The following is a 27,460-nucleotide window of genomic DNA, read 5'->3' on the forward strand; positions in this document are numbered from 1 at the left end:
AACTGAAAAAAAGACAATATAGATAAATCTTTCTTTTGCAACTCACAAAAATCTGATTCAATGAATTGAGGCTAAATGATGTGTATAGTGTAAAGAGTGAGATGAAGGAATTTAATGATTATGTTATGAAGAATTATTAGAGGAAAAGTAGAATTTGAATGCTAATTAACAATGGGAATTGTATTCTTTTCATAGGTTTTTATACTTATTTCTGTCTTGTATGCCAGTAGGTTATCTTCTTGAGTCAAAGAATATAGTATTACTATTCCTATTGTAGGCATACCTTGTAGTTCAGCCTTATGGTTAGAGTTCTTCTCAGCTAGCTCTTATTTGTGAGAAGTAATCTTAGGAAAGGACTTTTGTTTAGAATGCGTTCCTTTTTGTCACCAAGGAATGGGACTTATTTCTTCTGACCAGAGAATGATTACTTCATTAATCAAGGATTGCTCATTGTACAAACATTTAATTATTTGAACTAGTTACCTGCTTTAAAGATCTACCAAGAAGTGTCATTATATCTCATTATATAACAAGATTAGGTGTTGTTTATCCATTTTTGTAATTATAGAGGAAAAATACTTGAGTAGACTTCAAAATAGGTAGACTAGAATGTGTTTTAGTCATAGACGTATACATAACCTTAAACTTGATTCCCAGCACTTCATTAAAAATAAATCTCAGAAGTTACAAAAAGCAGTCAAATAACACTGTTTCTGAAAATGTTAATGTTTTTCACAATTAAGCAAATAATTAAGAATATTACTTGGTACCAATGTAAATTTCCCCTAAATACCTTCATTAGTATAACGTGCTAAAAAGCATAAAGTAAGTAAGACTTTTGCTTACTTGTTTATTTTTCCTCATGATTTTGGGGTCTAGTTCATCATGGAAGACAAGGCATGGCTTTAAGAGCAATCCTGACTGTGACAGTGGTACTTTTTTTTAAGGGTCAGGGATCTTTTTGAGACACGGTCTCATGTAGCTCAGAATGGCCTAGAACTCACTGTATTACAAGCTGTTCTCTAGCTGTTCTATTACACACAGCAGTCGTAACCTCTCTTAAATATTTTATTTTTTAAACTTAATAGGCCTTGGCCGAATGACTGACTAAATGGGAGAGCAATATCAGATCTCTTAAAAATGTTTGTTATGTAAATGAACTTTGATATCATGCATCAATTTTTATCTTTTAAAGGAAGGTGCATCTGCCCGTAAGACTCAAACTCCTGCAGCCCAGCCTGTACCTAGACCAGGTAAAAATATAAAGTTTTGATTTTTTTTCTAGATGCTCATAAAATTGAATGTATTTGATGTGTGGTCATCTGAAGAAATCATTGTTTTACTTAAAATATACTACTGAAAGGCCATTTTTCTTCAAATTAATCACCAGTATTCTTTAAGCTGGTCTTAAACTGTGGTACTATACACAAAATCCTTATTAAACTTTGCCAGCACCATTAGTCTTTATATTCTTAGCAGAAAAACAAAAAAGTTAAAATGAATAGTTTACAGAATCCCTGAAGTCTATATTTTTAGTATTATTTACTGTCCTATCTTGAGCAAAAGTAACTTAAGGAAGGGGTGCAGTTTATTATCAGAAATTTCTGTGGCTGGACCTTGAGGAAGATGGTCACATTGCATCCATAGTCAGGAAGCAGAGGGAGGTGTACAGTGTTCCAGATTAGCTTTCTCTTTTTCATGTAGTTTGGGATCCTAGTGCCTGAAATGGTGTCACTTACATTCAGGGTGGGTCTTCTTACCTTTGTTACTGTAATTTAGATAATCCCTTACAGATATTTCCAGAGGCTAACATAATTATTATAGTCTCTCAGGCATAACTGGAAGCTTGTCTCTTAGGTAATTCGAGATCATCCATCACAGAAATCATCAATGAAATAAGTTATGGGACAGTGTATAATAGTATCATGTAAACTTATGCCATGAGACTTTAGTTTGAGTTATTTTAGTTGAAGAGTTAAAGAACATTTTTAAGATGATTTTTTTTTTTTTTGGTACAGATTTGTATCTAAGGCCATTCACATGTATTTCTTTACTCAGCAGTTCTTTTAGATTCATGTTTTTGGTTGTGAGCCTAGCCTTTAAATGGTGAGCCATCTCGCCAGCCCAGATTCATGATATTTTATGCAAATATGGATTCTTTTTTCCTACAGAAATTCAGCATGTGTTGGTGAGCACTTAGAAGTTCCACAGTCACTTTTTAAAATAGTTGGTGAGCAAGGGTACTGTTGAAGTTATTTTAGCACCCATCTCTTCTTGGTACCTAAAACAATTTTTCTGACCCACGTAAAAACAATAGTATATCCATAACTATTTCTATGTTATCCTTGCCAGAATTAAACTTAAGAGCACTTTCTAGGAAGAAGAAAAAGTAAGTAGGAGTGACAGATGGCTCTGGGTCCAAAGAATAGTGTCCATGAAGGTAGAGGTATACTATAGAAGCAGCTAAAGCAGCTTTGTAGCATCTTTGGAAGGAAAGGATGTGAAGTTGTGGTTTGTCAATCTCATGAAGGTCACATAAGAGATTTAGAATTTGCAAAAGAGGTAAAACAAACAAAACTGTAAGAATTCTTATCTAGTTTTATATTCTGTGAATTAATATAAAGTCATAGTTTCTCTAGACAAAAAAAAGAGTAGAAGGAAGTTGCTGATAATGTAATGCTACATTATCTAAGTGTGATGTGTGCAGAAATAGAAGCTAAGGACATTGAAGTTTGAGTGTGAGATATCCTATTAGTCTCATGTATCTGAATACTTGTTTCTCAGCTGCAATGATGTTATTTGGGCATGTTGTAGAATCTTCAAGAGTTGAAGAAAGGCACCCTGGGGGCTTGGCCCTGAGGCTTGATATCTTGGCCCCACTTGATGTTCATTGTGTACCCACTGAATGTGGATGCAACGTGACCAACTGACCTCCTGTTTTCTCCTCCATGCCTCCCTTGTCTACTGCTATGTCTTCCCCACCATAATGAGCTTGTATGTACCTCTTTGGAACTGTAGGCTAAAATAGACCGTTTTTTTCCTTAGATTGCCTTTGTCAGTTTTTTTTAACAGTATGTTTGTGAGTATGTATGTGTGCATACTGTGCATTCCACAGAACACATATATAAATCAAAGGACAATTTAGGGTATTTTTACTGTGTGAGTTCTGGGGATCGAACTTAGGTTGTTCTGCTGAGCCATCTTGTTATTGTCCAGGGCAGTTTTTTTTTCAGAGCAACAGGTTAATTATGAAAAGAAGAGGGTTGTGTTATATTAAACATGATAGTCATATGTGAAATATCAGGTTCTGAAAATTTCAACTCTTAATATCCTATGCTTCTTTTTCATGTGTTCTACCCAAGTACACTGAAGGTTTAACTAATAGAAGGAATAAGTCTAATCTAACTATAATATCTTAGATACTGCCCTGCCCATACAGTTGAGATTTCTTCTTTCATTTATTCCTTTTGGTCTCTGTTTCTCTCTCTATCTCTACTTCCCTCCTTCACTCCCTCCTCCCCTCCCTTTGTCTCTCTCTTTTAAGTGCAGGGTATTCTGTAGCCTAGACTAGCATTAAACTCAGTATATAGCTGATGTTGATCTTGAACTCTTTTTTTAAAATTTTTTTAAAACAATCTCTTCTTATTACATACCAATTCCAGTTCTCACTCTCTCCCCCATTTTTCCCCTACCCCATCCCCCATCTACTCCTCACAGAGGGTAAGATTTCCCATGGTGAGTCAAAAAGTCTGACATACCACTTTGAGGCAGGACCAAGACCCTCTTCACACACACCCCCCTCCCATATCTAGGCTGTGCAAGGTATCCCTCCAAAAAGCCAGTTTAGAGCTTGAACTTTTAATCCTTTTGTCTCAAGTGCTGGCATTGCAAGCATACACCATCATGCCTTGCGTTTTACTCTCTTGGTTATTCCTGATTTGAGATAGAGTCTTACTTCACACTTGATCCTCTGCATTAGCTTTCTTAGTACCAGTACTATAGATATGCTTTATTACACTAGGCATCATTAATATTTTGTATCCATATGCTCATAGCTCTTACCCACCATTCTGAAAGAAATTTAGATTTCAGTACTAGATTGACCTTAAGAACAAGTTTCACTGGGTGTTTGTAAATTGGAATCTTTATTTGTCCTAATATTTTTGTGAGTACTTTTGTTCAATAGAAATATTTGTTAAATGATATTTCCCAACTTGAGGGATATTGTTTAATATTTGACATGTTCATTTGCTATTTTTTAAAGCTGGGAAAAAAGCATGAATACCCCAAACAAACCTGACAGTGTAATATAATAGATGAGTAGATGAGGGCAGTATAGAATTGTATTGTTCCTTTAGATGGGATTTGGAGCATTTGGAAATGTGGAATGAAATACTTAGTCTCCACTTAGATTAGGGACATAAAGGATGGAATTACATTTCTGAGCAATTTAATTTTTTAAACTTGTATTTGTCAAATATTTGTAATATTTTAACAGAAAAAAATCCTTAGATATTTGTCATCTTAAAATGTTTTAAAAATTTCAGATCTTTTAGAAATTTTGGAAAGTAGCTAACACTGTTTATGTGTTTTCTAGTGCATCGAGAAATATATCTTAGATAAAGCCATAACCCCATTGGTTTCTCCTTTTCATAGCCTAATTAAGTCATTTGCCTTTTACCTTTTTTAAAATGCATCACTAATCATATTCAAATTCTCTAGCTGAATTTTTTTTTTTTTTATTATTTTATGGTTTTGAGGTTACTGTGTAACCTTAGCTATAAAACACACTTGGTAGACCAGGCTGTCTTTGAACTCTCGGAGATTCTCCTCCTTCTTCTTAACTGCTGGGATTAAAGATGGATGTCACAGTGCCCGGCCTTCTAGCCTTAAATTGTTGGTGTATTATTCGGAATTCTCTTAAATAAATGGCCTTCAGTGTGTTTATTTAATGTAATCATGTGAGATTGAGAGAGTTATGCTTGTTATTTCATTCAAGTTTCCTTTTTCTCACTTTTCTTCAATCTTTTTATTTATTCATTTCTCTGTTTATTTGCTTATTTATTTATTTATTTGCTTACTTAATGTGCGTTAATGTATGTGTGAGGCTGTCAGATCTCCTGAAACTGGAGGTAAAGACAGTTGTGAGCTGCCATGTGGGTGCTGGGAATGGAAGAGTACTTTTAACTGATGAGCCATCACTCTAGCCCCTCATTTAAGTTTCTTATGATAATAGTCATTCAGCTTATAAACAATGTACCACCTGTAGTTTTAAGTCTATACGCTAATAATTTCCAAATTTTCGTCTTCAGTTAGAGAGCTTTGTCACGTGATACTAACAATATTAGCTATCGCTTCTCCATGAACATAAGTTATAGGCATTGCAAAACAAATGTAAACACCTTTCCTTCACTCCCTCCTACCAAGTTCTCCTTTTTTTTTTTTTAAATTCTTCAGTAAGTGGCACTACTATTAACTCTTTTTTAGCTTGCAAATCTAGTAGGTACTCTTCATACCTCATTTTACCTTTTATAGATCTGAAGGTGTTGTCAGATTTCCTTTTTCTGCATTCCTCTTTCACCTGATTCACCTCACTGTCTCTACCACAATTTAAGATCCACTATTTCCTTAAATTAGCATCTTACATTTTAGTCAGCAGACCGCAGTGTATCAGTCTGCTAATTTTCTGTTCCTACTCAGTCCTCCAAAAGATGCATGGTAGAAACTCTCATAGGCATCTTTAAAAAAAAATTTGATTAATTCAATCAATTTAATAATAATTGTTACTACCCTTTTTTTTTTTTACTTAGCCTTAGATTGGAATAAAGTAGTAAGAAAGAAAAGCTCTCATTTAAATCACATTATTTGAGAAGGACTTTTGCATTAATTCTAACTGAGGTTTCTTTAGCTCCTGCTGGCCTGAAGCTTACTATGTATGCCAGGCAGAACCCCAAACCAAAGATATGACTGCCATCCACCACCCCCGCCCCCTCCCCAGATTAAAGGTGTGTACTGACACATCTCGAAATTCTCCTTTTAATCCCCGTGTAAATCTCTTAACTTTCTTTTGCCAGGGATATGAGCTGAAAATCAGATGATATCACTTTCTGACTTAAACATTATTGGTCTTTGAGATGATACTTAAATACTTGGGAAGAAAAACCAGACATCCAATATTCTTTCCAAATCAAAACTTGGGATTCCATGCCACCTCTGTCATAGTAGCATGTTGTCAGAATGATTGGTAGCACATGTCTGTAGTCCCTGCTAGTTAGAATTGGGAAGATCAGATCAATCCAGAAGTTTAGTTCAAGACCAACCTGAACAACATAGTTAGCCTCCCCCACACAAATGAAATAAACAAACAGGAACTTAGCATTGCATAAAAATCACTATTGAACCCCCTTGCCTCATGTGCGCATGCATGCATGTGGCCTCAGTCTTGACATTCCTCCCTGAGGTTCACACATCTGCTTTGGCACTTGAAAACATTCAGTTCATCCACTTGTGCTTTGCAAGTTGGCTCCTTTTCATTCTTCACATTTCAGTTTAAATGCCACTTCCTTTTAGGCATTTTCTAAATATTTTCTTTAAATGACAGTTTCCCTTTTATTCATATATCTTTCAATTATATGTTCCTTTTTCATTCAGTCTTGTTTGTGTGTAGGAGATTGAATCAGTGTCTTGTGCAGTCAGGCACATACTTTACCAATAAGGTTTATCCCCAACCTCTTCAGTGTTTTTCTTTATTTGTTTCTGTATTAGCTCACCTAAGCAGCTGAAATCTTCGTGAAAGCAAATCTTACTGCTGCTGTTCAGTGACTGTGTGCAATGTCTTGTACAGAAGTGAGCAATACTTTTAAAATAAAGAATCCAATAATTTGTAATGAGCAAAGGAGCAATAGTAGTATTTCTTTTATCTTTTATTGACTGGCATATTAGCAGTGATTGCATTGCTTTAATAGCAGCAACAGCAGGGCTCAGTTAGTGACATAAATACATGCTACATCTGGCTAAGGACTTGGAATAATAAATACATTATTTTCAAATAATTCATGATACTTAATAGGATGTAGAGTTATCTCTGTTCTGCAGTTGAGGAAACTGAGACTGGGCAAACCTTACCTAAACTCCAGGGTTGTTATAGTTACTACATAAAACATACCTGATTTTTTTTCATTGTTTATTTTTTTTCTGATATTTTTATTACTTTACAAATAATACCATTCAAAATTTCCGCTTCCTCCCCTCCTTCTACTTCCTTCCAGCTCCCCCACTCACCCTTTCCCCTCTCCAGTTCTGAGAGAGGGCAGGGTACCCTGGCCTGTGGGAAGTCTATGACCCTCCCCCCTCCATCCAGGCTTAGGAAAGTGTGCGTCCAAATAGAATAGGATCCAACAAGTCAGTACATGCAGTAGAGACAAATCCCAGTGCCATTGTCATTGATGTCTCAGTCTGCCTCAGTTGTGAGCCATATTCAGAGGGTCCATTTTGATCTTACGCTTGTTCAGTCCCAGTCCAGCTGGATTTGGTGAGCTCCCATTAGTTCAGGTACACTGTCTCAGTGGATGGACCAACCCCTTGTGGTCTTGACTTCCTTGCGCATATTCTGCCTCCTTCTGCTCTTCATCTGGATCTTGGGAACTCAGTCCAGTGCTCCCTTGTAGGTCTCTGTCTCTATCTCTGTCCATCGCCGGAAGAAGGTTCTATGATGATATTCAAGATAGTCATTGGTCTGACTAAGGGACAAGGCCAGTTCAGGCACCCTCTCCTCACTGCCCAGGGTCCTAGCTGGGGAAATCCCTGTGGACTCTTGGGAACCCTCTAGAGTCCAGCCTCTTGCCAACCCCACAGTGTCTCCCTTAATTAAGATGTCTTCTTCCCTGCTTCCATATCCTCCTTCCTCCATCTCAGCTATCCCACTCCCCCAAACTCTCCTCAACCCTTCCCTTCTTCCTTCTCTCTCCCCCTCTCCCTTTTCCCTTACCCCACCCTCACCCCCATGCTCCAAACTTTTGCCTGGGGTGATCTTATCTGCTTCCATTTTTTAGCAGGCTCTATATATGTTTTTCTTTGTGTTCACCTCATTACTCAGGTTCTCTAGGTTTGCAAACTATAGGCTCAATGTCCTTTATTTACGGCTAGAATCCACTAATGAGTGAGTACATACCATATTCATATTTTTGGGTCTGGGTTATCTCACTCAGGATAGTGTTTTCTATTTCCATCCATTTCCAAACACAATTCAAGATGTCTTTTTTTTTTTTTTTTTTTTTTGGTTTTTCGAGACAGGGTTTCTCTGTGGTTTTGGAGCCTGTCCTGGAACTAGTTCTAGTAGACCAGGCTGGTCTCGAACTCACAGAGATCCACCTGCCTCTGCCTCCCAAGTGCTGGGATTAAAGGCGTGCGCCACCACCGCCCGGCTGTCATTTTTTTTTTTTTTAACTGCTGTAGTACTCTAATGTGTAGATGTGCCACAATTTCTTTATCCATTCTTCCATTGAGGAATATCTAGGTTGTTTCCAGGTTCTAGCTATTACAAATAATGCTGCTATGAATATAGTTGAACAAATGCTTTTGTAGTATGATTGGGCATCTCTTGGGTATATTTCCAAGAGTGGTATTGCTGGATCCTGAGGTAGGTTGATTCCCAGTTTTCTGAGAAACCGCCACACTGATTTCCAAAGTGGTTGCACAAGTTTGTATTCCCACCAGCAATGGATGAGTGTTCCCCTTACTCCACATCCTCTCCAGTATAGGCTATCATAGGTGTTTTTGATTTTAGCCATTTTGACAGGTATAAGATGGTATCTCAAAGTTTTTTTGATTTGCATTTCTCTGATAGCTAAGGAAGTTGAACATGTCCTTAAGTATCTGTTGGCCATGTGAAATTCTTCTGTTCAGAATTCTCTATTCAGTTCAGTACCCCATTTCTTAATTGGGTTATTTAGAATTTTAATGTCTAGTTTCTTGGGTTTTTATATATTTTGGAGATCAGACCTTTGTCTGGTGTGGGATTGGTGAAAAGGAGTGCTTGAGGTCAGGCTGGAATGTGGTAAAGAAAGCCAGCAGCCGGGAATCACCCCACTGGATGGCCAGAAAGCCTTAGGGAATTGGAGGGGGCCTGTACTCAGTTTCCTGGGACTGTCCGGCCGCGTGGGTACTCACTCACCTCTCCAACATACCTGATTTTTTATGTATGTTTTTGTTATCCAAACAGAGGTACACCTAGCATGATCTTGTGGTATTTGTGTTTAGTTTTTTTGTTTGTGTTCTTTGAGGGACCACCAATGTGGAATTTCATAGTGGCTACCGTAAATTACATTCTTGTCTTCAGTGTGTGTTTCATTTCCCCATCAAGTCTTTGTCCTTATTTTCTGTAGTTTCCTTAAAGGAAAAAAAAAAAACCTAGGGGAAAGGGGGACAGAGAGAGAGAGGGAGGGAGAGAGAGCCCTCTATACCATGGCACATATATAGTAATCAGAATGCAATTTGTAGGAGTATAATCTCTTTCCACCATGTGTCTTGGGAACTGAACTCAATTGTCACATTTGTCAGCAAATGCCTTTACCCATTGAGCCATTTCCCTGGCTGTAGTTTTTCTTAATGTTAAATTTCTCACAGGTGATAGAGAATCACGATGTAGTTTTTATTTGCATTTCCCTGTGTGCTAAGAGATTTAATTTTTTTCATTATTTGTTATTTGTACTAAGACCTTTGAGAAATATCTTATTTCAGTATACCTATTTGTTGATTAGTGTATATTTGTGTATGTGTGTTTAGTTTCTTTATCTCTTTATAGTTCAGTGTGCAGCTGACAAGGTTTGCCCTCTTGTAGGCCATTCACACTTTGCAAGCCTTTTATTTTATGTAGTTCATATACCAGTGCTGGGATCATTTTTTGAGCCTGGGGTCCTTAAAAATCCTTCCTGTGCCTGTGCTCTTAAATTTTACTTATTGTGACATAGCACTTTCAGAATTTTGCATCCCTTAAGGTCTTCTATTCATTTTTAGTTAATTTTTTGCTCCCCTCCCTCCCTCCCTCCCTCCCTCCCTCCCTCCCTCCCTCCCTCCCTCCCTCCCTCCCTCCCTCCCTCCCTCCCTCCCTTAGTATGAAAGATGGAACTGGTTTCATTCTTCTGCATTTGGCTATTTCCCAACACCATTTTTTTTAATGAGACTTATTTTCTCCAATGTATGCTTTTTTATATCTTTGTCAAATTAGATGGATATATCTGTGTGGATTTATTTCTTGAGTCTTCCATTCTATTTCTTTTGTCCTCGTTCTGTTTTTGTATTGGTTTCCTTACAATTGCTGTTACTGTGACTTTGTATTATGCTTTGAAACCAGGCTAGTCAAGATCTTTTATGTTTCCATATGAAATTTAGGATTTTTTCTTTAGTTCCGAAAAGTACATAATTATCACATTGAAACTAGGTTACTTTTGATTGTGTAACCATTTTCACAATATTCTGCAACTCCATGAGCATACCACACAGGATTCTTACTGCGCCTGCTCCAGTTTTTGTTTACTCGAGTTTATCCACATGAGCTTCACCATGTCCCTGTTTTGATACTTCGAGGGAGCCTATTACTACTTCTTTGGTAGTTATTTTATCTAAACATTGAAACTTTATGTACATGTGTGAGCTCTTAAAATTTTTCTTTTTCTCGTAGTTGGTTTTCTGAGCCTTTACTTTAGCAAATGTTGCTTTACTTTTTTGGGTCTAGGTCTAGATTTCCTTAGTAGAAAAGTAAGAAAACTGACTGAAATGACATACAGATAGATTCCCTTTTTCATCTCCCTATCATAGCATCTTTTCTCTCTTTTGTACCCATATTTCTGTTCAAAAAATCACCAATTTATCCTCCACCAAATGCTGTTTTTTAAGAATGTATTATATAACAAATAATATGGTCTAGCTACTCAGATTTATTCATGGTCTTAGAAATGAGTCAAGAAATCTTATGTATTTCCTTATGAAGAGGAGGAAATGATTACAAATGTGTATATGTGAGTCAGTCTGTGTAATGATGGAAAGATGATACAGTGTATTCTGTAGTAACCACAAAATATGCAGAGTATAAAGAATTCATTAGGATGTAACATCTTGCTTCCTAAAGAATGGAGTGTATTCTGGACTCTTGAGATTAATTACAGGTTGCAACTGTTTCTGAAAACTGACACTGAATTTGAATGTTTTTCTTACTGTCCACCATTTATTAGTTTAATTTTTTGGAGTTGCTTAACCACATTTCCATGTGGAATAACTCTATCGGCTAGAAAAACTTTTCAGGTAGTTTCTTTTGCCTTTCATCTTAGGAACCCCGCTCACTTCCAGTTTACTTGTGTTAGCACCTCTTTCACCCCCCTCCCCTCCTCTTCCCTTCCCTTTCCAGGTTGATCTCATGTAATTGCAGTGTATTTAGATTATATTACCACATTCTTCAGTTATCATCAGATCTTTCTACTCTCCTAAATGATTTGATTTTTAAATGCTACTGTTTATTCTTTTTTTTTCTTCTCTAAAGTTCCATTGTCTTGTTAAGTGTTCACCCTTGTGTTCTTCATTATAGCATCATACAAATTTTTTTTTTTTTTAAATTAAACCAACTAGATTCCATGTGACATAAGCATTTCAGACCAGGCGGTGGTGACACACATCTTTAATCCCAGCACTCAGGAGACAGAGGCAGGCCAATCTCTGTGAGTTTGAGGCCAGTCTGGTCTACAAGAGCTAGTTCCAGGACAGCTAGGACTGTTACACAGAGAAACCCTGTCTTGAACCCCCCCCCCCAAAAAAAAAAGAAAGAAAGAAAGAAAGAAAGAAAAAAAAAAGCATTTCAGAAGATGTTGTGTAGGCAAATAGTAAAATTTGAACATTCTTTCCTGCTGCATATTAAAAGCAGTTGGCTCGCTGCTTTTAATGATCTTTCTGTGACCAAAAATTTAAACATTTTAAAGAAAGAAAAGAACTTAAAAATTATTTCAGATCTTACTCCCCAATAACTTCTTTCTCTTTCCTCAGTTTCCCTACTCTGAATCTACTGTTTTGGGTGTTCTTTTAGTACTCTGCTTTTACATTTATAGCAGTGTATTATAAAACTATTTTCTTTGTTAATCAGATCCAGGCATCCATGAACTAACTAATTATACTGTATTTATTCTTTTCTTATACTCTGTTATTCTTTTATTCTTTTCTTATACTAAATTATTGTGTAATGCCACAGCATTTTAGTATTTGTACAAAGCATAAAATGTGGGATGGCTTGTGTTTTACCACCAGTCATATGAATATCAATATTAAGCTTCCTTTGTAAGTTGGAAATATTTTGTTTTGTCTTATAGCAGTTGTCATTTTGTTTTTTTTTTCTGTTTACAGTTTCTCAAGCAAGACCGCCCCCAAATCAGAAGAAAGGTATGATTGTGTCTTTTATTTACTTTAGGAGGTAAATGTAGGTGAGCTAGGTTTCAGAATTAGGGCTCATATGCTTGTGCATCAATTTTTGGTATATCTGCTTAGTATTTTACTTGGTGATAAATAAGCCACATGGGCTATAAATATTTTTGCTATTATTGAAAATTAAAATTTTAAATTTATTTAAAAATATTTTAGCACAAAATAATTAAGTTTATAAATTTAAAAATTATTATAATAAAGTGATTTCTTTTTCTAATAATAATGATTTTTTTAAACCTTTAAATTTTTTTCTTCACAGGATCACGAACGCCCATTATTATTATCCCTGCAGCTACCACTTCTTTAATAACTATGCTTAATGCAAAAGACCTTCTACAGGATCTAAAGTAAGTAATTTATAATGTTTATTTTGTTGTTGTTGTTGTTGTTAGTTTTTTATTTTTATGTTGTTGTTTTTTTGAGACAGGTTTCTCTATGTAGCCCTGACTGTTCTGGAACGGTCTTTGTAGACCAGGCTGGCTTTGAACAGTGAGAGCCTACATCTCCCTCTCAAGTACTGGGATTATAGGGGTGCACCACTGCTGATCACTTAAAGTTTGTTTTTTAAAATAATCTCTTATTCTTGTTCTTTATGAGACACTGTTGGTGTTGCTATGTAATCTTAATTGTTTTTTGAGATTATAGTATAATTATATCATTTTTCCCTTTCTTCTCTCTAAACCTTTCCATGGTACATTTTCTTTACTGTAAATAGTTTCTTCATATAGTACATTTTGATTATGCTTTTCCTTTCCCCAAACGTTCCCAGATTCTGCCCACCATCTTACCTACTCCAATATTTGGTGGGTCCGTCAGTCTGTCTTTCTGTCTGTCTGTCTCAAACAAACCAACAACCCATACAGAAATGGCAACTGGAACACACAAGAAAAAGACCAGTAAGACAGAATGCCTAAATAAAACAAAATGAGCCAAAAAAGTGTACAAAAAAATACTGTTCTTGATACCATTCTAGTTCTTGGCATGGGGCCTATCCTGATGTGGTTAGTATACTCCGCAAGACTCCATTGGATAGAAGTAGTTTTCCCTTTTTCAGTAAGTATCAATTGCTGTAGATAGCATCTTTTTTAGGGGTAAGAACCCATGTTCACTTCCCAGTCTCAACACGGGGCCCTTTTGGCTTGAACTGGTACAAACTTTATGTTTGCCGCAATGGTCTCTGTGAGTTTAGATGTGTATCAGGAACGTTGCATATGGAAGACAACTTCCTTGGAATCACCTTCTTCCACATACATCATCCCTGAACTTTAAGGGGACAGGTGTGATAAAGACATCCCATTATGACTGAGTGTTCCAAAGTCTCACCCTCTGCACATTGTCCAGTTATGGGTCTCTGTGTTAGTTCTCATTTACTGCAAAAAGAAATGTCTCTGGTGATGTTGAATGAGGCACAGCTCTACGGGTATAACAATGTCATTAGTCGTCTGTCTTGGTTGCTTCTCTATTCCTCTTTTGAAATACCATATCCAAGGTAACTTTTAAAGCAAGTGCTAAATTGGGAGCTTGCTTACATGTTCAAATCATCATGGCTGACAGCATGGTGTTGGCTGCCAGGCAACCATGACTCTGGAGCTGTAATAGCTAAGAGCTCATCCCATAAATTGTAGGTAGAAAAGAAGAGTGTGACCCACCCAGCCTGACATAGGTTTTTGAAACTTCAAAAATCCCGCTATCAGTGACACACCTCTTCCAATAAGGCCAAAATTTCTAATTTTTCTGAAACAGTTCTAATAATAGGAGACCAAGCATTCAAAAATAGGAGCCTATGGGGGCCATTCTCTTTCAGACCACCACAGAGTCATATTAGTGTTTTGTCCTTTTAGCATTAGGTCTAACCAGTCTCAGGTTCTTGGCCATTCTAGCAGTTTGATCTTGATTTAACTTTGGTAGGAATTTATCCATTTTTTTTTTTTAGCTTTTTTTAGCTTTTCCAGTTCAGTGGAGTACAGATTTTTAAAGTATATCCTCTAGGATTCTGCAAATTTCCTTGATATTTGTTGTACCGTATCACTTTTCTCTCTAGTTTTATTAATTTGTATCTTTTTCTTTTTGTGTCTTAGCTAATTGGCTAAGAATTTATTAGTGTTCATGATTTTCTCAAAGAACCAACTCTTTAGTTCCTTGTTGTTTGTTTCTATTTCATTGATTTCAGCCCTCAGTTGGGTTATTTCTTGCTGTTTGTATTTTGTGTGTTATTTCTTCTTGTTCTAGAGCTTTGAGATATAACATTAAATTACTAATATGAGATCTCTCCATTTTTTAATGTAAGCACTTAATGCTTAGAACTGCCTTCATTGTGTCCTATAAGTTTTGCTATACTGTTTTAATTTTCATTCAATTAAAAAGCTTTTAATTTCTTGATTTTTGTCTTGACTTATTTTTTTCCATAGTGAGTTCAGTTTCCATGAGTTTATATATTTATTGTTGTTGCTGGTATGTAGTTTTCATTAATGGTCGTCAAATAAGATGCAGGATATTTTAGTGTTCTCGTATTTGGTTGAAACTTTGGGTTTTTATTATCTCCATTGGGAAGATGTTATTCTAACATTCTGTCATTAGATGTTAATTAGTCTTTTTACCATGCAGTGTTTAATATCCTTTCTATGGTCTGTACATTTAGTGTTTTGCTTATTATGTGTTGTGAGGAAATTTCTTGTCCTTTTTGGTATTTTGTATATTGTATATGTTCTTTTACTTTGAAAGGCACATTCTTGGTTAGTTTGGGCAAATTTTTTGTTAAAACTATTTTCTGTGCATTTGGCTTGTGTTTCTTCTCCTTAGGTTAATCATAATTCATAGGTTTGGTCTTTTCATAGTGTCCCAGATTTATGGACGTTTTGTGCCCTCTCTTCCTCCCATTTAACATTTTCTTTGACCGCGGTAAACATTTTTTTCTACCTTGTCTTTAAGACCCAATATTTCCTCTTCCATCTCTTATAATCTGTTGATGACATGTACCTCTGAGGTTTTTTTTTTTAGCATCCTAAATCTTTTATTTCTACTTGGGTTTTCTGTACTGATTCTATTTCTTACTTAAATTCTACTTTTCTGTCTTGAATTGTTTTGATAATTTCGTTCAACTGTTTTTACAGACTTTATTAAAAGATTTATTTATATCTTTAAGAACCTTGACCACATTTTTACTTACTGTTTTGAAAGCCTTATCTTGTGATTATATTATATTTTTCAGGTCTTACTGCAGTAGGACTTCTGGTGGAAGCATGTGATCTCAGCTGTTCATGTTTATTTTTTTGTGCTTGTGTCTAGGTACCTGGAATTCTGATGTTTGAAGTGTTTCTTGATAGTGATACCTGGTCCTGTTGGATGCGTGGTCCATTCTTTGCTTGCTATTGTCCTTGGATCTTAGCCAAGTGTGGTGGCTGTGGGGTCCCTGGTAGAGAGTCCTGTATGTCGGTATAAAGGAGTGGAAATGGCATGGAGCAAAGGCTGGGAGGGGCTGTAGGAAAGAGCTAGGGATATTGGGTTGGCAGCAAGAGAGTCCCCAGAAGTGGGATGTGGTGAGAGGTGGGGATCCTACAAGCAGGTTGCAGAAGGTCAAAACGTAAGTCTGAAGATGTAGAGATGAAAGGGCTAGGGATACCTGGTGTAGGAGGATCTTCTGTCTATGTGTTACTTTAATTGGTTAAATAAAGAGACTGCCTTGGCCTTTTGATAGGGCAGAAAAATTAGGTGGGCGGAGTAGACAGAACAGAATTCTGGGAGGAAGAAAGCAGAGTCAGAGAGAGCCGCCATGGAGCCAGCCGCCAGGTCAGACATGCTGGATCTCTTCCGGTAAGCCACAGTCACGTGGTGACATACAGATTATTAGAAACGGATTAATCAAGATGTGAGAGTTAGCCACTAAGAGGCTAGAGCTAATGGGCCAGGCAGTGTTTAAATGAATACAATTTATGTGTTGTTATTTCAGAGTTTAAGCTAGCTGGACAGCGGGACATAGCCCACTGCTCTCTTCCTTACAATAGGTACCTACATCTACAGGTGCATCTACAGGTGGAATCCCCAGTGAATTGAGTTGGGTTTGAGGAGGATCTCTGGCAAGCAGTCCAAGACTTAAGAGTATGTCTGGAGAGAGTATAAAGGAGGACAGGGATGAGAAGAGTCTACCTGAGTTTCGGCTCTGTGTGGCTACTGGGGATCCTTGGTAGAAATGTTTCTGGGGGATTGGTGGGTAACATAAACAGATGGAGATGGCTGGAATGGAAGGCCTAAAGGGTAGGTGGTAAAGAGCCAAACTGAGTTTGCACCATAGGCAGTCTCCATGGAATGCAGCCTCCTGGAAGCAAGCTGCTAGCTGTATCACTGAGAGTGAAAAGGAGAGGTTGTAGAGGAGGACAGGAAGGATAGTGTAAATCACCTGAGTCACAACCAGGTGTGGCCCCTGGGTTGGGGGTGGGGTGGTTCCAGGTAGAAAGTATTCCTGGGGATGAGTGACAGAAAGAATGGAGATAGGATAGAAAGGGAAGGTTCATTGTGTAGTTGCTATTGATCAAAAATTACTTACATTGGGAGAAAGTAGTTTTGCCTAACAGAATGCTGAAATGAAAGTTTTCAAAATTATAATCTTCATTATTTGGATCCTTTAGAGCAGAGGTTTCAACCTGTGGGTTGCTGTCTTTTTGCGGGTCAAATGACCCTTTCAGAGGGGTAGCCTAAGACCATCAGAAAATACAAATATTTACTTAAAATTCATGACAGTAATGACATTACAGTTATGAAGTAGCAACTTCATATTGTGGGGGGCGGGTCACCATAACTGTCTTAAAGGGTTGCAATACTTAAGAAGGTGAGAACCACTGCTTTAGAGACAGTTGCAGAAATTTTTAGCTGATGGAGGATCCTCGTTAAAAAAATGTTCAAATGTGATATTAGATAAATACAGGAAGGGGAATACTAAATGAAACTATGAGTTTTAAAAGTGTAGGAGGAGTGTTAAAGATGAAAAAAAAAAGACCCACTTTCCTGTGGTTTATGCTGCTATAAAACCTGTATTGCTCATGCGTCTAGTATCTACTAAATCTGTCTTTACTTGAGTAGCTTCCCTTCTTTGTGTACCAGGACCCTCTGCTAGCCATACTTACCTTGTCACCTGTGGGCTGGTCCAGTTGTTCCACCCTCCAGGAGACTTCCCAGATCATACTCTCTGGGGCTTGCTAACTCTATATGGAGGATGCTCCTAAATGGGTTGTAATAGTGGGGAAGCAACCACAGCACTTAAGATCTGTCTGTATAGGCAGAGGATCTGATTCTACACTTTACACTTTCCTAAGTATTAATCAGCCCAGTGAAGGGGTGTACTTAAGAGATCCTGGGCTTTGCAGCAGTGGAGGGTAAATAAATAGGTGACTCCAGAGGATGATCCACCTGCTAGTCCTGAAGGTGGGTCAGAGCCCGAGGCATAGGACCCAGTCTCCTGTGTGGTTCTCAGTGGTTCCCCGCCTTCAAGGGAAGAGTTAAGCACTTAACTGCCTGCGCCCAGTCTTCTATTCCTGCACTTTTTAGCTTGTGGAATTCTATCCCTCCGCTAGCACAGTTGTTTCCTAGCGCTGGCTCTCACTCTGTTGTAGCATGGTATATTTAGGCGCCTGACTCTTGGATGTTCCCTGTCCTTAGTGCTGCTCATCTCCATTCCTGGCTCAGTTTTTAATAATAGGATTTCTCTCAAGTTGGTGCCTCAGCTATTCCCCTGAATCATACAGAAGAGTATAATGGTATTTTTCTCTAATGCTGATTTGCTGTGAAGAGGAGTTACTGTCTCACAACTAGACTTGAAACTTGTGAGGACTTGGACTTGTCCTTAGGTTTGAACTGCCAGGGTGCTTTTACTATCTCCACTGCTTTTTTTTTTTAGATGGGGTTTCTGCTTTCTCTCCCTATTGGAGCTGTTTGGCTTAGTTCTTTTCAGCATGCTTCCCATCTTCTTTAGGTACTTTTAGTCTGGACTACAGTATGTCCTTTTTTGTGCTGACTCTATGAAGAGTCTAATGGGTCACATGAAGACTAAGTTTACTCTCTTACCCAGAAGTCCTGGTCTTTAAAAGAGACAAAAAAAACCCCCTCATGATCTGAACATGACTTTGAGAAATTCTAGACTGAAAGCATGCCGTTCTAGAGTGATTGTTTGTCTTTTTTTTTTTTTTTTTAAATAGGTATTCTGAGAGTACCTAAAGTCTTAAGTTGGTTATTGAATTCAGTTCTTCAGTTAAGGGTTTTTGGTTCATTAGAGTAATATTAATTTAACTTTGTAGTGGTGTTAGGGTTGATCCTTAGCTGACAAATTATCTATAAACCTTTTCCCTACCCTGACTATTCAGTCAGGTTAAGATAGGTAAATTTCCTTGCCATTTGAATGAAAACAGTTTTTTCCCTAATTCATCTTCTCATTTGTTTATTTCTTCTGAGATTCATGTCATACTCCATTATGTAAATGATAAAATCTAACCCACAGATATACCCTTTTCCTGGCAACATCCATGCACTTAATTGACTGTCATTTTTTTCTTGTTTATGTGTTATCTAGCAATTCTAGCAGCTGACAGTAGGAGGACTGTGTACTGTAAGATATATACCACGTTGTTAGAACTAGAATTTTGTAGCACATATTTTATATTTAATGTGTTATATACATACTGTTAATAGTCTTCCAGATGTACAGTAATCAGTTAAGGAACCAATATTTTTGAACTGTGCCTGAGGAAAAAGTGCAGAATCTATCATTAAAAATTTCAGTTTAGCTATGAATAGATTCTTCTTTTTGGGATACATTAGTAATAGAAGATAACAATTTTTATTTGACCAGTACTGTTTGGTGCCTAAATTAAAAAAAAAATTAATGATAATTTTTTGGTGAGGTTGCTGTGTTTATTGAATTTATTCATTCAAGTAATAACTAATACCAATGTTACTGTAGCTAAATCAAAAGTCTAGTCTTCTGGAAGCCCACATGTTAGTAATAGTAATTTATCAGGAATCGTTATTCACAACTGATAAAATTTCTTCCAGTGATTAATTTAAAAGTCAACTTCAGTTTCCTATTTATCGTATATTGTTAATACAGTGAAAAATACAATGTCTTGTGATATTTTACAAACATGAGTCTGTCTTGGTAGATTCAGAATCAAATTAAACCCATTAAGTTATCAGCCACTAAACACCTTGCCTACCACTTCGTGTATATTAGGTGGTGTGAGGATGTAGGTTTTCTTAATGCTTTTTAAATGAAAATACCAGAACATTGTTTTCTACAATTTTGTGACCTAGAAAGGATATAAGATACATCTAATTTGATCCACTCTTACTCTTGAGTGAGAAACTACAGAGCTACATAACAACAGTAAAGTTTATTTGACTTGATTAAAAGTGCTAGTTTTAGAGAATACAAAATAAAATCAGGTCTTCTGCTTAACAGTTTAGTAATCATGAACAGTTTAGACAGCTAGTGTTTAGATTTAGAAGTTGGGTTTAAGAGCTGGTTCTGTGGTTAAAGAGTGTGTACTGCTCTTGCAGAGAACCTAAGTTGGTTCTGAGCACCCATGTTGGTCAGCTCACAACTCTTGTAAGTCCAGCTCCAGGAGTCCAGCCTCCTCTTTTCCTCTATGTGTACACTTGAACTCATAACCACACACAATAAACTCAAAATTTTAGAAATCTTTAATTTTTTTTAAAAGGAGAGATTGCGTTCAGTCTGACCCTTGTAGTTGGACAATGACCATTAAGAAAAAAAAAACCTAGCTCCTGTAGAAAGGCAGTCAGTACTATAATGATGACTATTTTTAATATGAAAGGGCAAATGTTGACAATTATTTGTTAAATGTTTTTAGTGCTAACTTGGAAAATATTTTATTCAGCAACCTAATTAATGCCCCAAAGAGGAATGTGAATGTTTTTGTTTTCTACCTTGTTGATAGCTGTAATCCTTTTAAGAAGAAGATAAAAGCAGTTTCCTCTCCAGAAAGTCTTATTGCTTTTAAGTAAATTAAAACTACTTACCAAAGGAAGTTAAATGGTAATTCTTGTCGATTTCAAGGTTTATTCTACATTTAATTTATCTGTTTAAGATGCCTTCAATTTGAAAGCTCTCATTTGCAATGCAAAGAGCCTGATCTATGCACAGATAGTCATATATCATTTTTATCTTAACATTTTTAGTGCTTTTGAATGATAATTTTCAATAAACATTTTCATTGAAAGTATGGAAAGAGAAGTAATGAATTAAATATTTTTAGTTAAATTTTAGTATTTTGGTTGAATGTGCCACCTAATGAGATCTTAATAGTGCACAACTGGACAAATAAGAATATTAATCCAGCTTTCAACAGATTTGATAACTAATTTGTATGTACTTTTACAATTTTTCTATGTTCGTTACTTTTTCATCGTTGCATCCTTGAAAAAATAATTTAAAATAACAAGTTGAAGGAAGAAAGATAGCTTTTTCTTATGATTTGAGAAGATTTAGTCAGTAGATGATTGGCCTTGTTCTAAGTGTTCAGGAGATTGATTATGGGAGAGGGAGCCTGTGGAGGAATGTTTGCTTTCCTCCTTCTAATTAATACTCAACTATAGTCTTCCCATCATTGATAGTCTGTGAAATATCACCTGGCTGCTGTTTAGTTCTGTTTTTGTATTTATATAGTTTTCAGCTAATTTTGGATAATCAGAGACCTGTGTTATATTTTGTAGCTAATACTGTAGATACACTCTTAATCTAAACATTTGGTATTGTAAATAAAGAAAATAAGGGTTGGGGTAGGAAAATAGAGACTTGACCTAAAATTCAGCATTTGATGTATGTGTGTGTTGTGTATGTGTATGGTGTGTTTTATGAGTTCAAAAGTAATGTATATTTTATCTCAACTTTTAAATTCCTTGTTTAAGGTATAGATTGTATTTCCTATGAGGCTGTCTTGTACTTGATCTTGGGATTTTTTATTTTCTCTTTGTATTTTTATTTCAGTAGTTTTTAAAGCTCTTTCCACCTCACTTTTATATGGTATTTATTTTAATATGCTTTTAGGTCTAATATTTATAGTTTGAAGAAATAAAAAAAAAAAAGAACCCTTTTCTTATTAACCTTACTACAAAGAAGCCAGTTAAATGGACCACAGTTTTAGGATAGATTGTGTCCATGTTTTTTCTTCCAAATTAAAAACATTTTCCTCATTGTTTAATGACTCATTGCAGTTGATGTCTTCCCTACTGATTGAGTCTGCTGGAGACTTCACCATGCAATTAATGTATAATTGAAACCTCCTTGACACAATTATAATACTGGCTGTAGTCCATAGTTCAAATTGGCATAGATCCTGTTTCATTTTATATAAAACTAAGGATTCTTCTATCTTGTAGTCCTTCACTGATAAACAGAAACTAGAACTCAGCTCAACGTTTAACATTCTAACTTCTAACAAAATGAAGCTAATATTATTCAAGTGTCAAAAATGTGTTATTTCTGTCAACTTAATTAATTGCAAGAAGGTCAGTGGGATTACACGGTTATTTACAGTAGTGTGATTATATGGAAAGTGTTGTTCTGGCCATGGTGGAATTCCCAGAAGGCAGAGTTAGTTCTAAGAGGAGAGAGCTTGCACAAGGGAACACTCAAAAAATATATATGTAGAAGGTACCCCTTGGAGTCACTAACTGTTCCTCCATACATAGCTTTAAAGGAACTATTTGGGCCTGGGCAGTAACTGCTGGGAATGAAAACATGCAGGACAGCCTTTGAAACTCATACCCAGGCAGTGATAATTCCTGTTCTCAACAACCGCAGTTAAGCGCAAGGTGTGGTGGTATGTTCTTTGGAAAACAATGTACCTTTTTTTCCTTCTTGCTTCATTGAAGATGATGTCAGTTGTCACTTTTCCTTCTCTTGGTGAGTCAGGTGCTAGTGCGACAGTCACAGATTTCTGAAGAAAATCTGCTGTGATTATTTAAAGATCATTGATAATTTGTCTGCTGTATTTGTATGTGGATCTCTTTTGCTCCATCCTACTTATATTAAACCTATGGATATTTTATTTCTCAAAAGTTTTTTTTCCCCATTAAGCATTGAGCTTTTGAATGTGGGAGTACTTCAGGAAGGATTAACTAAGTCAGTACCTGGAGCATTATCAGTGTATATGACTAAGTTCTCAATTTCAGGTTTTGAACATGCACATAATGTTGTTCTAGATGTCAATACTGTTTTGAGATATTTAGGATTAAAGGCTTGAGGTAGGGAAAATAGGAGGATGGGTTTGTTTCTAACTTGGCCTTCCAATGAATTTAACCTTATAGAGTCCTGGTGTATGAGGAAAGACATTCTTAGTAAATTCCCTGCTTTGAGCAGGTTTTGGACTTCATTTGTTATTGCAGAAGCTCTCAGTAAAATGTAAAAACAAAGCTTTGTCTTAATTGGTTTACAGATTCCTTCTCTACAGACTGCATTGGAGTTTCCCTCTTTACTTAGTCTTTGCGCAAGCATTGTTTATAATTTGCTTTCTGGGACAGATATGCCGTTAAGATTTTTATTTTCGTAGACTTTATTAATACTTCTTAGGGTTTTTTGTTTTGTTTTTTGTTTTGTTTTGAAACATTGTTTTGTTTACTCAAGAATTCTTGAGTAAATGTCATATACTAGAAATAGGAAAAGAGTTTTTCAAAGTAAATTTTTTAACTCATGCCACTGTTCCTTAAATAAAAAAAATGCCCATAGAAGATAATTGCCATAATTCTTGACTGTAAGTGAGAGCACAGAGGAACGTTGTATTTTATATTTTAATTATCAATGTGACAAATAAATACCTGAGCAGAGTACGTTAAGGAAGGAAGTGTTTATATTGGTTCACAAGTTTGAGGATATAGTCTGTCAATGAGGGAAGTTGTCCTGGTTTGCTTTCTATTGCTGTGATAAAACATGGTCCAGAACCAACTTACATGAAGAAAGGTTTTTATTTGTCGTAAATATCCTAATCATACTTTATTGGGAAGAGAAATGAGGGCTGGAACTCAAGGCAGGTATGTGGAGGCAGAAACTGAAACAGTCATGGAAGAGTGCTGTTCACTGGCTTGTTCTGTGGGGTTCATTCAGCATGCTTATATATTTCAGGACCATTTGCCAAGGGGGTGTCACCATCCCCGCTGGGCTGCACCTTCCACGGCAGTCATTAATCAAGTCTGCACAGGCAGTATGACAGAGGCATTTTCACAATTAAGGTTTCCTCTTCTTGGATAACTCCATCTTATGTCAAGTTGACCAAACAACAACAAAGAAAAACTTAACTAGCAGAGAAATCTTGGCTCCAGGAACATGAGTCATGTCATCATAGTTGAAGTGCAGTCAGGAAACAGAGAGATGCTAACTATTTGCATTTTCCTTTTAATTCACTTGGGATCCAGCCCATGGAATGGTGTTACCCACAGTAACACCTGCCTTAATTAACTTGTCCTTGTTTGCTTTCTGTTGCAGTGTTAACGTGACCAAAACCAATTGGAGAGGGAGGGATTTAATTTGTGTTCAAAGTTATAGTCCGTCATTGAGATAACTCAGGGTAGAAACGCAAGCAGGGCAGAAACTAAGAAGAGACTATGGAGGAATGCTGTTAGTGCCTTACTCCCTAGCTTCTGCTCAGCTACTTTTCTTATATAGCCCAGAATTCTCTCCTTAGGTATTGTATTTCCCTCAGTGATCTGGATCCTATACATCAGTTAGTAAGTCAGACATGCCAGCAGGCCAATCTGATCAGGCAATTCCTTAGTTGAGACTCCCTCAGATAACTCAGGGCTGTTTTAGGTTGAAATCTGAAGTTAAATAGGAGATAACCCAATCTAGCAACCTTGCTGGGTAACTTGTCTTTTAGGTCATTCTAGTTCTGTTCATTTGACAAATCAGCATTAACCATGACAGTTCGCAAATAACATGGTTCCATCTAAATAATTTTTTCAGATTGGTTTTTCACTTTATCCAATCTTCACAGATATGCTACAGAGCAGCATACTAGTTGATGTATTTTTTTTTGAGATCCTATATTATCTTCTATCTAGCCATTGCTATCATTAACTGGTATTTCTTAAGGCAAAAGGGGAATTGTAATAGAAGATGGTAGGTTGATAATTGGTAATTAATCTAGAGTAGCCAAACTAATAGTACTGTAATATGAACACTTTGGTTATATTCTTTGTTTTGTTGAGTAAATCATTGTATACTTTATTGATCTAATGTAAACTTACGTGTTATGACTTTAATGTTGGTGCAACAGTTGGAATATATCCTACAATTGATAATGAACATCTTAGAGTTGTCAGGGCTCGGTGACAACCCTGACACAATGTTCATCTTTCACAGTAAACATTTCTAACAGGAGACTTATGTCTACAGTATATAAGGAACTCTCACATACTGACATTAAAAACTCAAAATCAAAAGACTTGATATTTAAAAAAAGAATACAATATCCAGTAAACACAACACTTCACACCATTCAGAAAGGGCAAAAGTAAAAATCTAGCTCTCAGGAATTTTTGATAAAAAATACAAAATGGCAGCTATTGTTTAAAACTGATCTTTGCAATTTCTTACAAAGTTAATTGCACTCCATGATTCAAAAATTCCACTTCAAGGTATGTATATAAAAGAAATGAAAATATATGTCCATAAATCACTAATGTAAAAAAAAAATAAATCATTATGTAACTCCTGTGCTAGCTTTATTTCTACTAACCCACATCTTAGAACCTCACTGATGAGGATGGAATGATTATTCCCGCTGTTAATTTTTTATATTTAAATTTATCATATCATGATATTAAAAAGAAGGGAATTTGGGAGATGTATTGGTTGATATTGTCAACTTAACAGGATCTAGAATACTTAGGAAACAGGCTGTCTAAATAGGTTAGATGAGATGAATCTTTGCACAGCACTATTCCAGGGGCTGGGATCCTCCAGTGGATAAAATAAAGACAGTGAAATGTGACAGGCATTCATTGCTCTCTGCGTCCTGATTGTAGCTGTAATATGACCAGCTACCTCAAGCTCCTGCTGCCATGCCCTCCCAGCCATGAGGGACTGGCTGGACCCCTGAACTAGGAGATATAATAAACTGTTTCCCCTAAGTCTGATTTGTGACAACAACTAGAACAGTGACAAGACAGGGGCTGATCAAGATGAGAGCTCTGCCCTCACTAATAGGGTTAATGCCACTGCAGTTCAGCCTCAAGAGGATTCTCTTGCTCTCTTTACTGTGAGAACATGGGGGTACAGATTGAACCCCTAAGTAGTTCCTTCTTCTAGGGGCTTCAGGTGTGTCAGTATCTTGACGTAAGTTATCCAATAACCCACCTTGTCTATCATGTTTTTATTGTAACACTTGGAACGAATTCTGAGACCTATACATCCACCATTAGCAGGAACAAATTAGTTTCAGCTTAGTATAGTGATAGAATACCACTCAGTAGTAAAAAAGCGCAAACTACTGATCGTATTTCCACAGTATGGATGAATATTAGAAATACTTGATTGAAGATACCAGCTGCAAATGATTATGTCCTATATTACTTTATATATATGAATATGGCAAGATCAGTGTGTGCCAATGGGCATATAAAGTGATTATTGAGAGAAGAGTAATGAGAATTGACTGAAGATGCACAAGGCATCTTAATGAGTTATCAGATTATATTTTTTTAAAGATTTATTTAGTTATTTGTTTTATGTATGAGTGATCTATCTGCATGTACTAGATCTCAATATAGATGATTATGAGCCACCATGTGGTTGTTGGGGATTGAATTCAGGATCTCTGGAGGAGCAGCCAATGAGTTTAACTTCTGAACCATTTCTCCAGCTCCCACATTATATTTTTATGAATATGCTCTGAGTATAAGTATAATTTTTTTCACATTTAGTTGTGTGTAAATTTTATGTCAGTGTTACATGCAAAAATACATTAAAATAAATTTCACCTTGTGAGAGGAATGATTGCAAACTTATGTCCTGATTATTTTGAAGGCTCTATATAGAGCATTTAAATGGAACCTAAGAGAACCTGTACTGTGGGTAAATCTCTGCTGCTTTTTGTTCTTAAGGTATAAATGGAAATTTTTATGTCATAACTTCAAATATTATAGTCTATTAGGAGAAACAGCCAATTCTAGTAGAGGGCTGTTTGAGTTATGTACAGTATCATTAAAGTGTTGGAGTTTAATTGGCAGTTATTTTTGTTTCCCTTACTGGTATCTTAGTCCTTAGTGCCCCTTAGATTTGATCAGTAAGATGAACAGTTGGCATATTAATATTTTCAGTGAACTTCAAAAGCAGTTGTAAGGCTTATCCTTTCGTTGCCAACTGACCAAAGGCTGAACGCATTTTGAAATAGAGCTGCTTCTTATTGTTAACAGAGGATCTCTGCTGTTCTTAAAATAGAAAATACCTTGACTCAAGCAGTCATTAAAATACTACTAGAACATGGGGGGGAAATCAGTTATTTTTAAAACTCTGAATCATATGAGTTGAACGTTAGTAAAACTGAACCAGCTAGTGTGGAAACTAATGAAATAAGTTGAAGTAGGTTTGTCATAATTTTTATTAATTGGCTAATATAATTTGCTTTTATTTATACTTCATTATTGAAATACTTTATAACGTTTCAAAATCAAAAAAGAAAAATATGGTATTTGAAAAATTTAACCTCAGCTAGGTATAAACTGAGACAAAGGAAACCAACCTAGTTTTGGTGTAAGAACTCTGTTTTGTGTGTCTGTTGCATTAGTTGAAGAGCGCAGAGATCCAACTGTGTGTGTGTGTGTGTGTATACTAATAGTTAATGTTTTCCATTTGCATATGCAGGTTTACTAATTACCTTCGTTAATTCATTTTGATTTATAAATGTTTCCAATATTATATACAATATTTTAAAATATAATGTTTTATTCAAAGTGTTGTTTGACACTTTCTATATAAGCTTGATCAATTAAAACAAGC

At 36.2% G+C, this 27,460-nt stretch overlaps 1 protein-coding gene across 1 annotated transcript in view; it reads left to right on the top strand.

The window, feature by feature from the left end:
- Positions 1 to 27,460, top strand: part of Cdc73 (cell division cycle 73) — a 121,368-nt gene that overhangs the window by 73,486 nt on the left and 20,422 nt on the right. Inside the window, exons 11-13 of the mRNA XM_057769200.1 lie at positions 1,196 to 1,253; positions 12,385 to 12,420; positions 12,722 to 12,809. Coding sequence (XP_057625183.1) covers positions 1,196 to 1,253; positions 12,385 to 12,420; positions 12,722 to 12,809 — 182 coding nt within the window. The remainder of the gene's footprint in view (positions 1 to 1,195; positions 1,254 to 12,384; positions 12,421 to 12,721; positions 12,810 to 27,460) is intronic.

The sequence above is a fragment of the Chionomys nivalis genome, chromosome 5, assembly GCF_950005125.1.
Source record: "Chionomys nivalis chromosome 5, mChiNiv1.1, whole genome shotgun sequence".
NCBI classification, from domain to species: Eukaryota; Metazoa; Chordata; class Mammalia; order Rodentia; family Cricetidae; genus Chionomys; species Chionomys nivalis.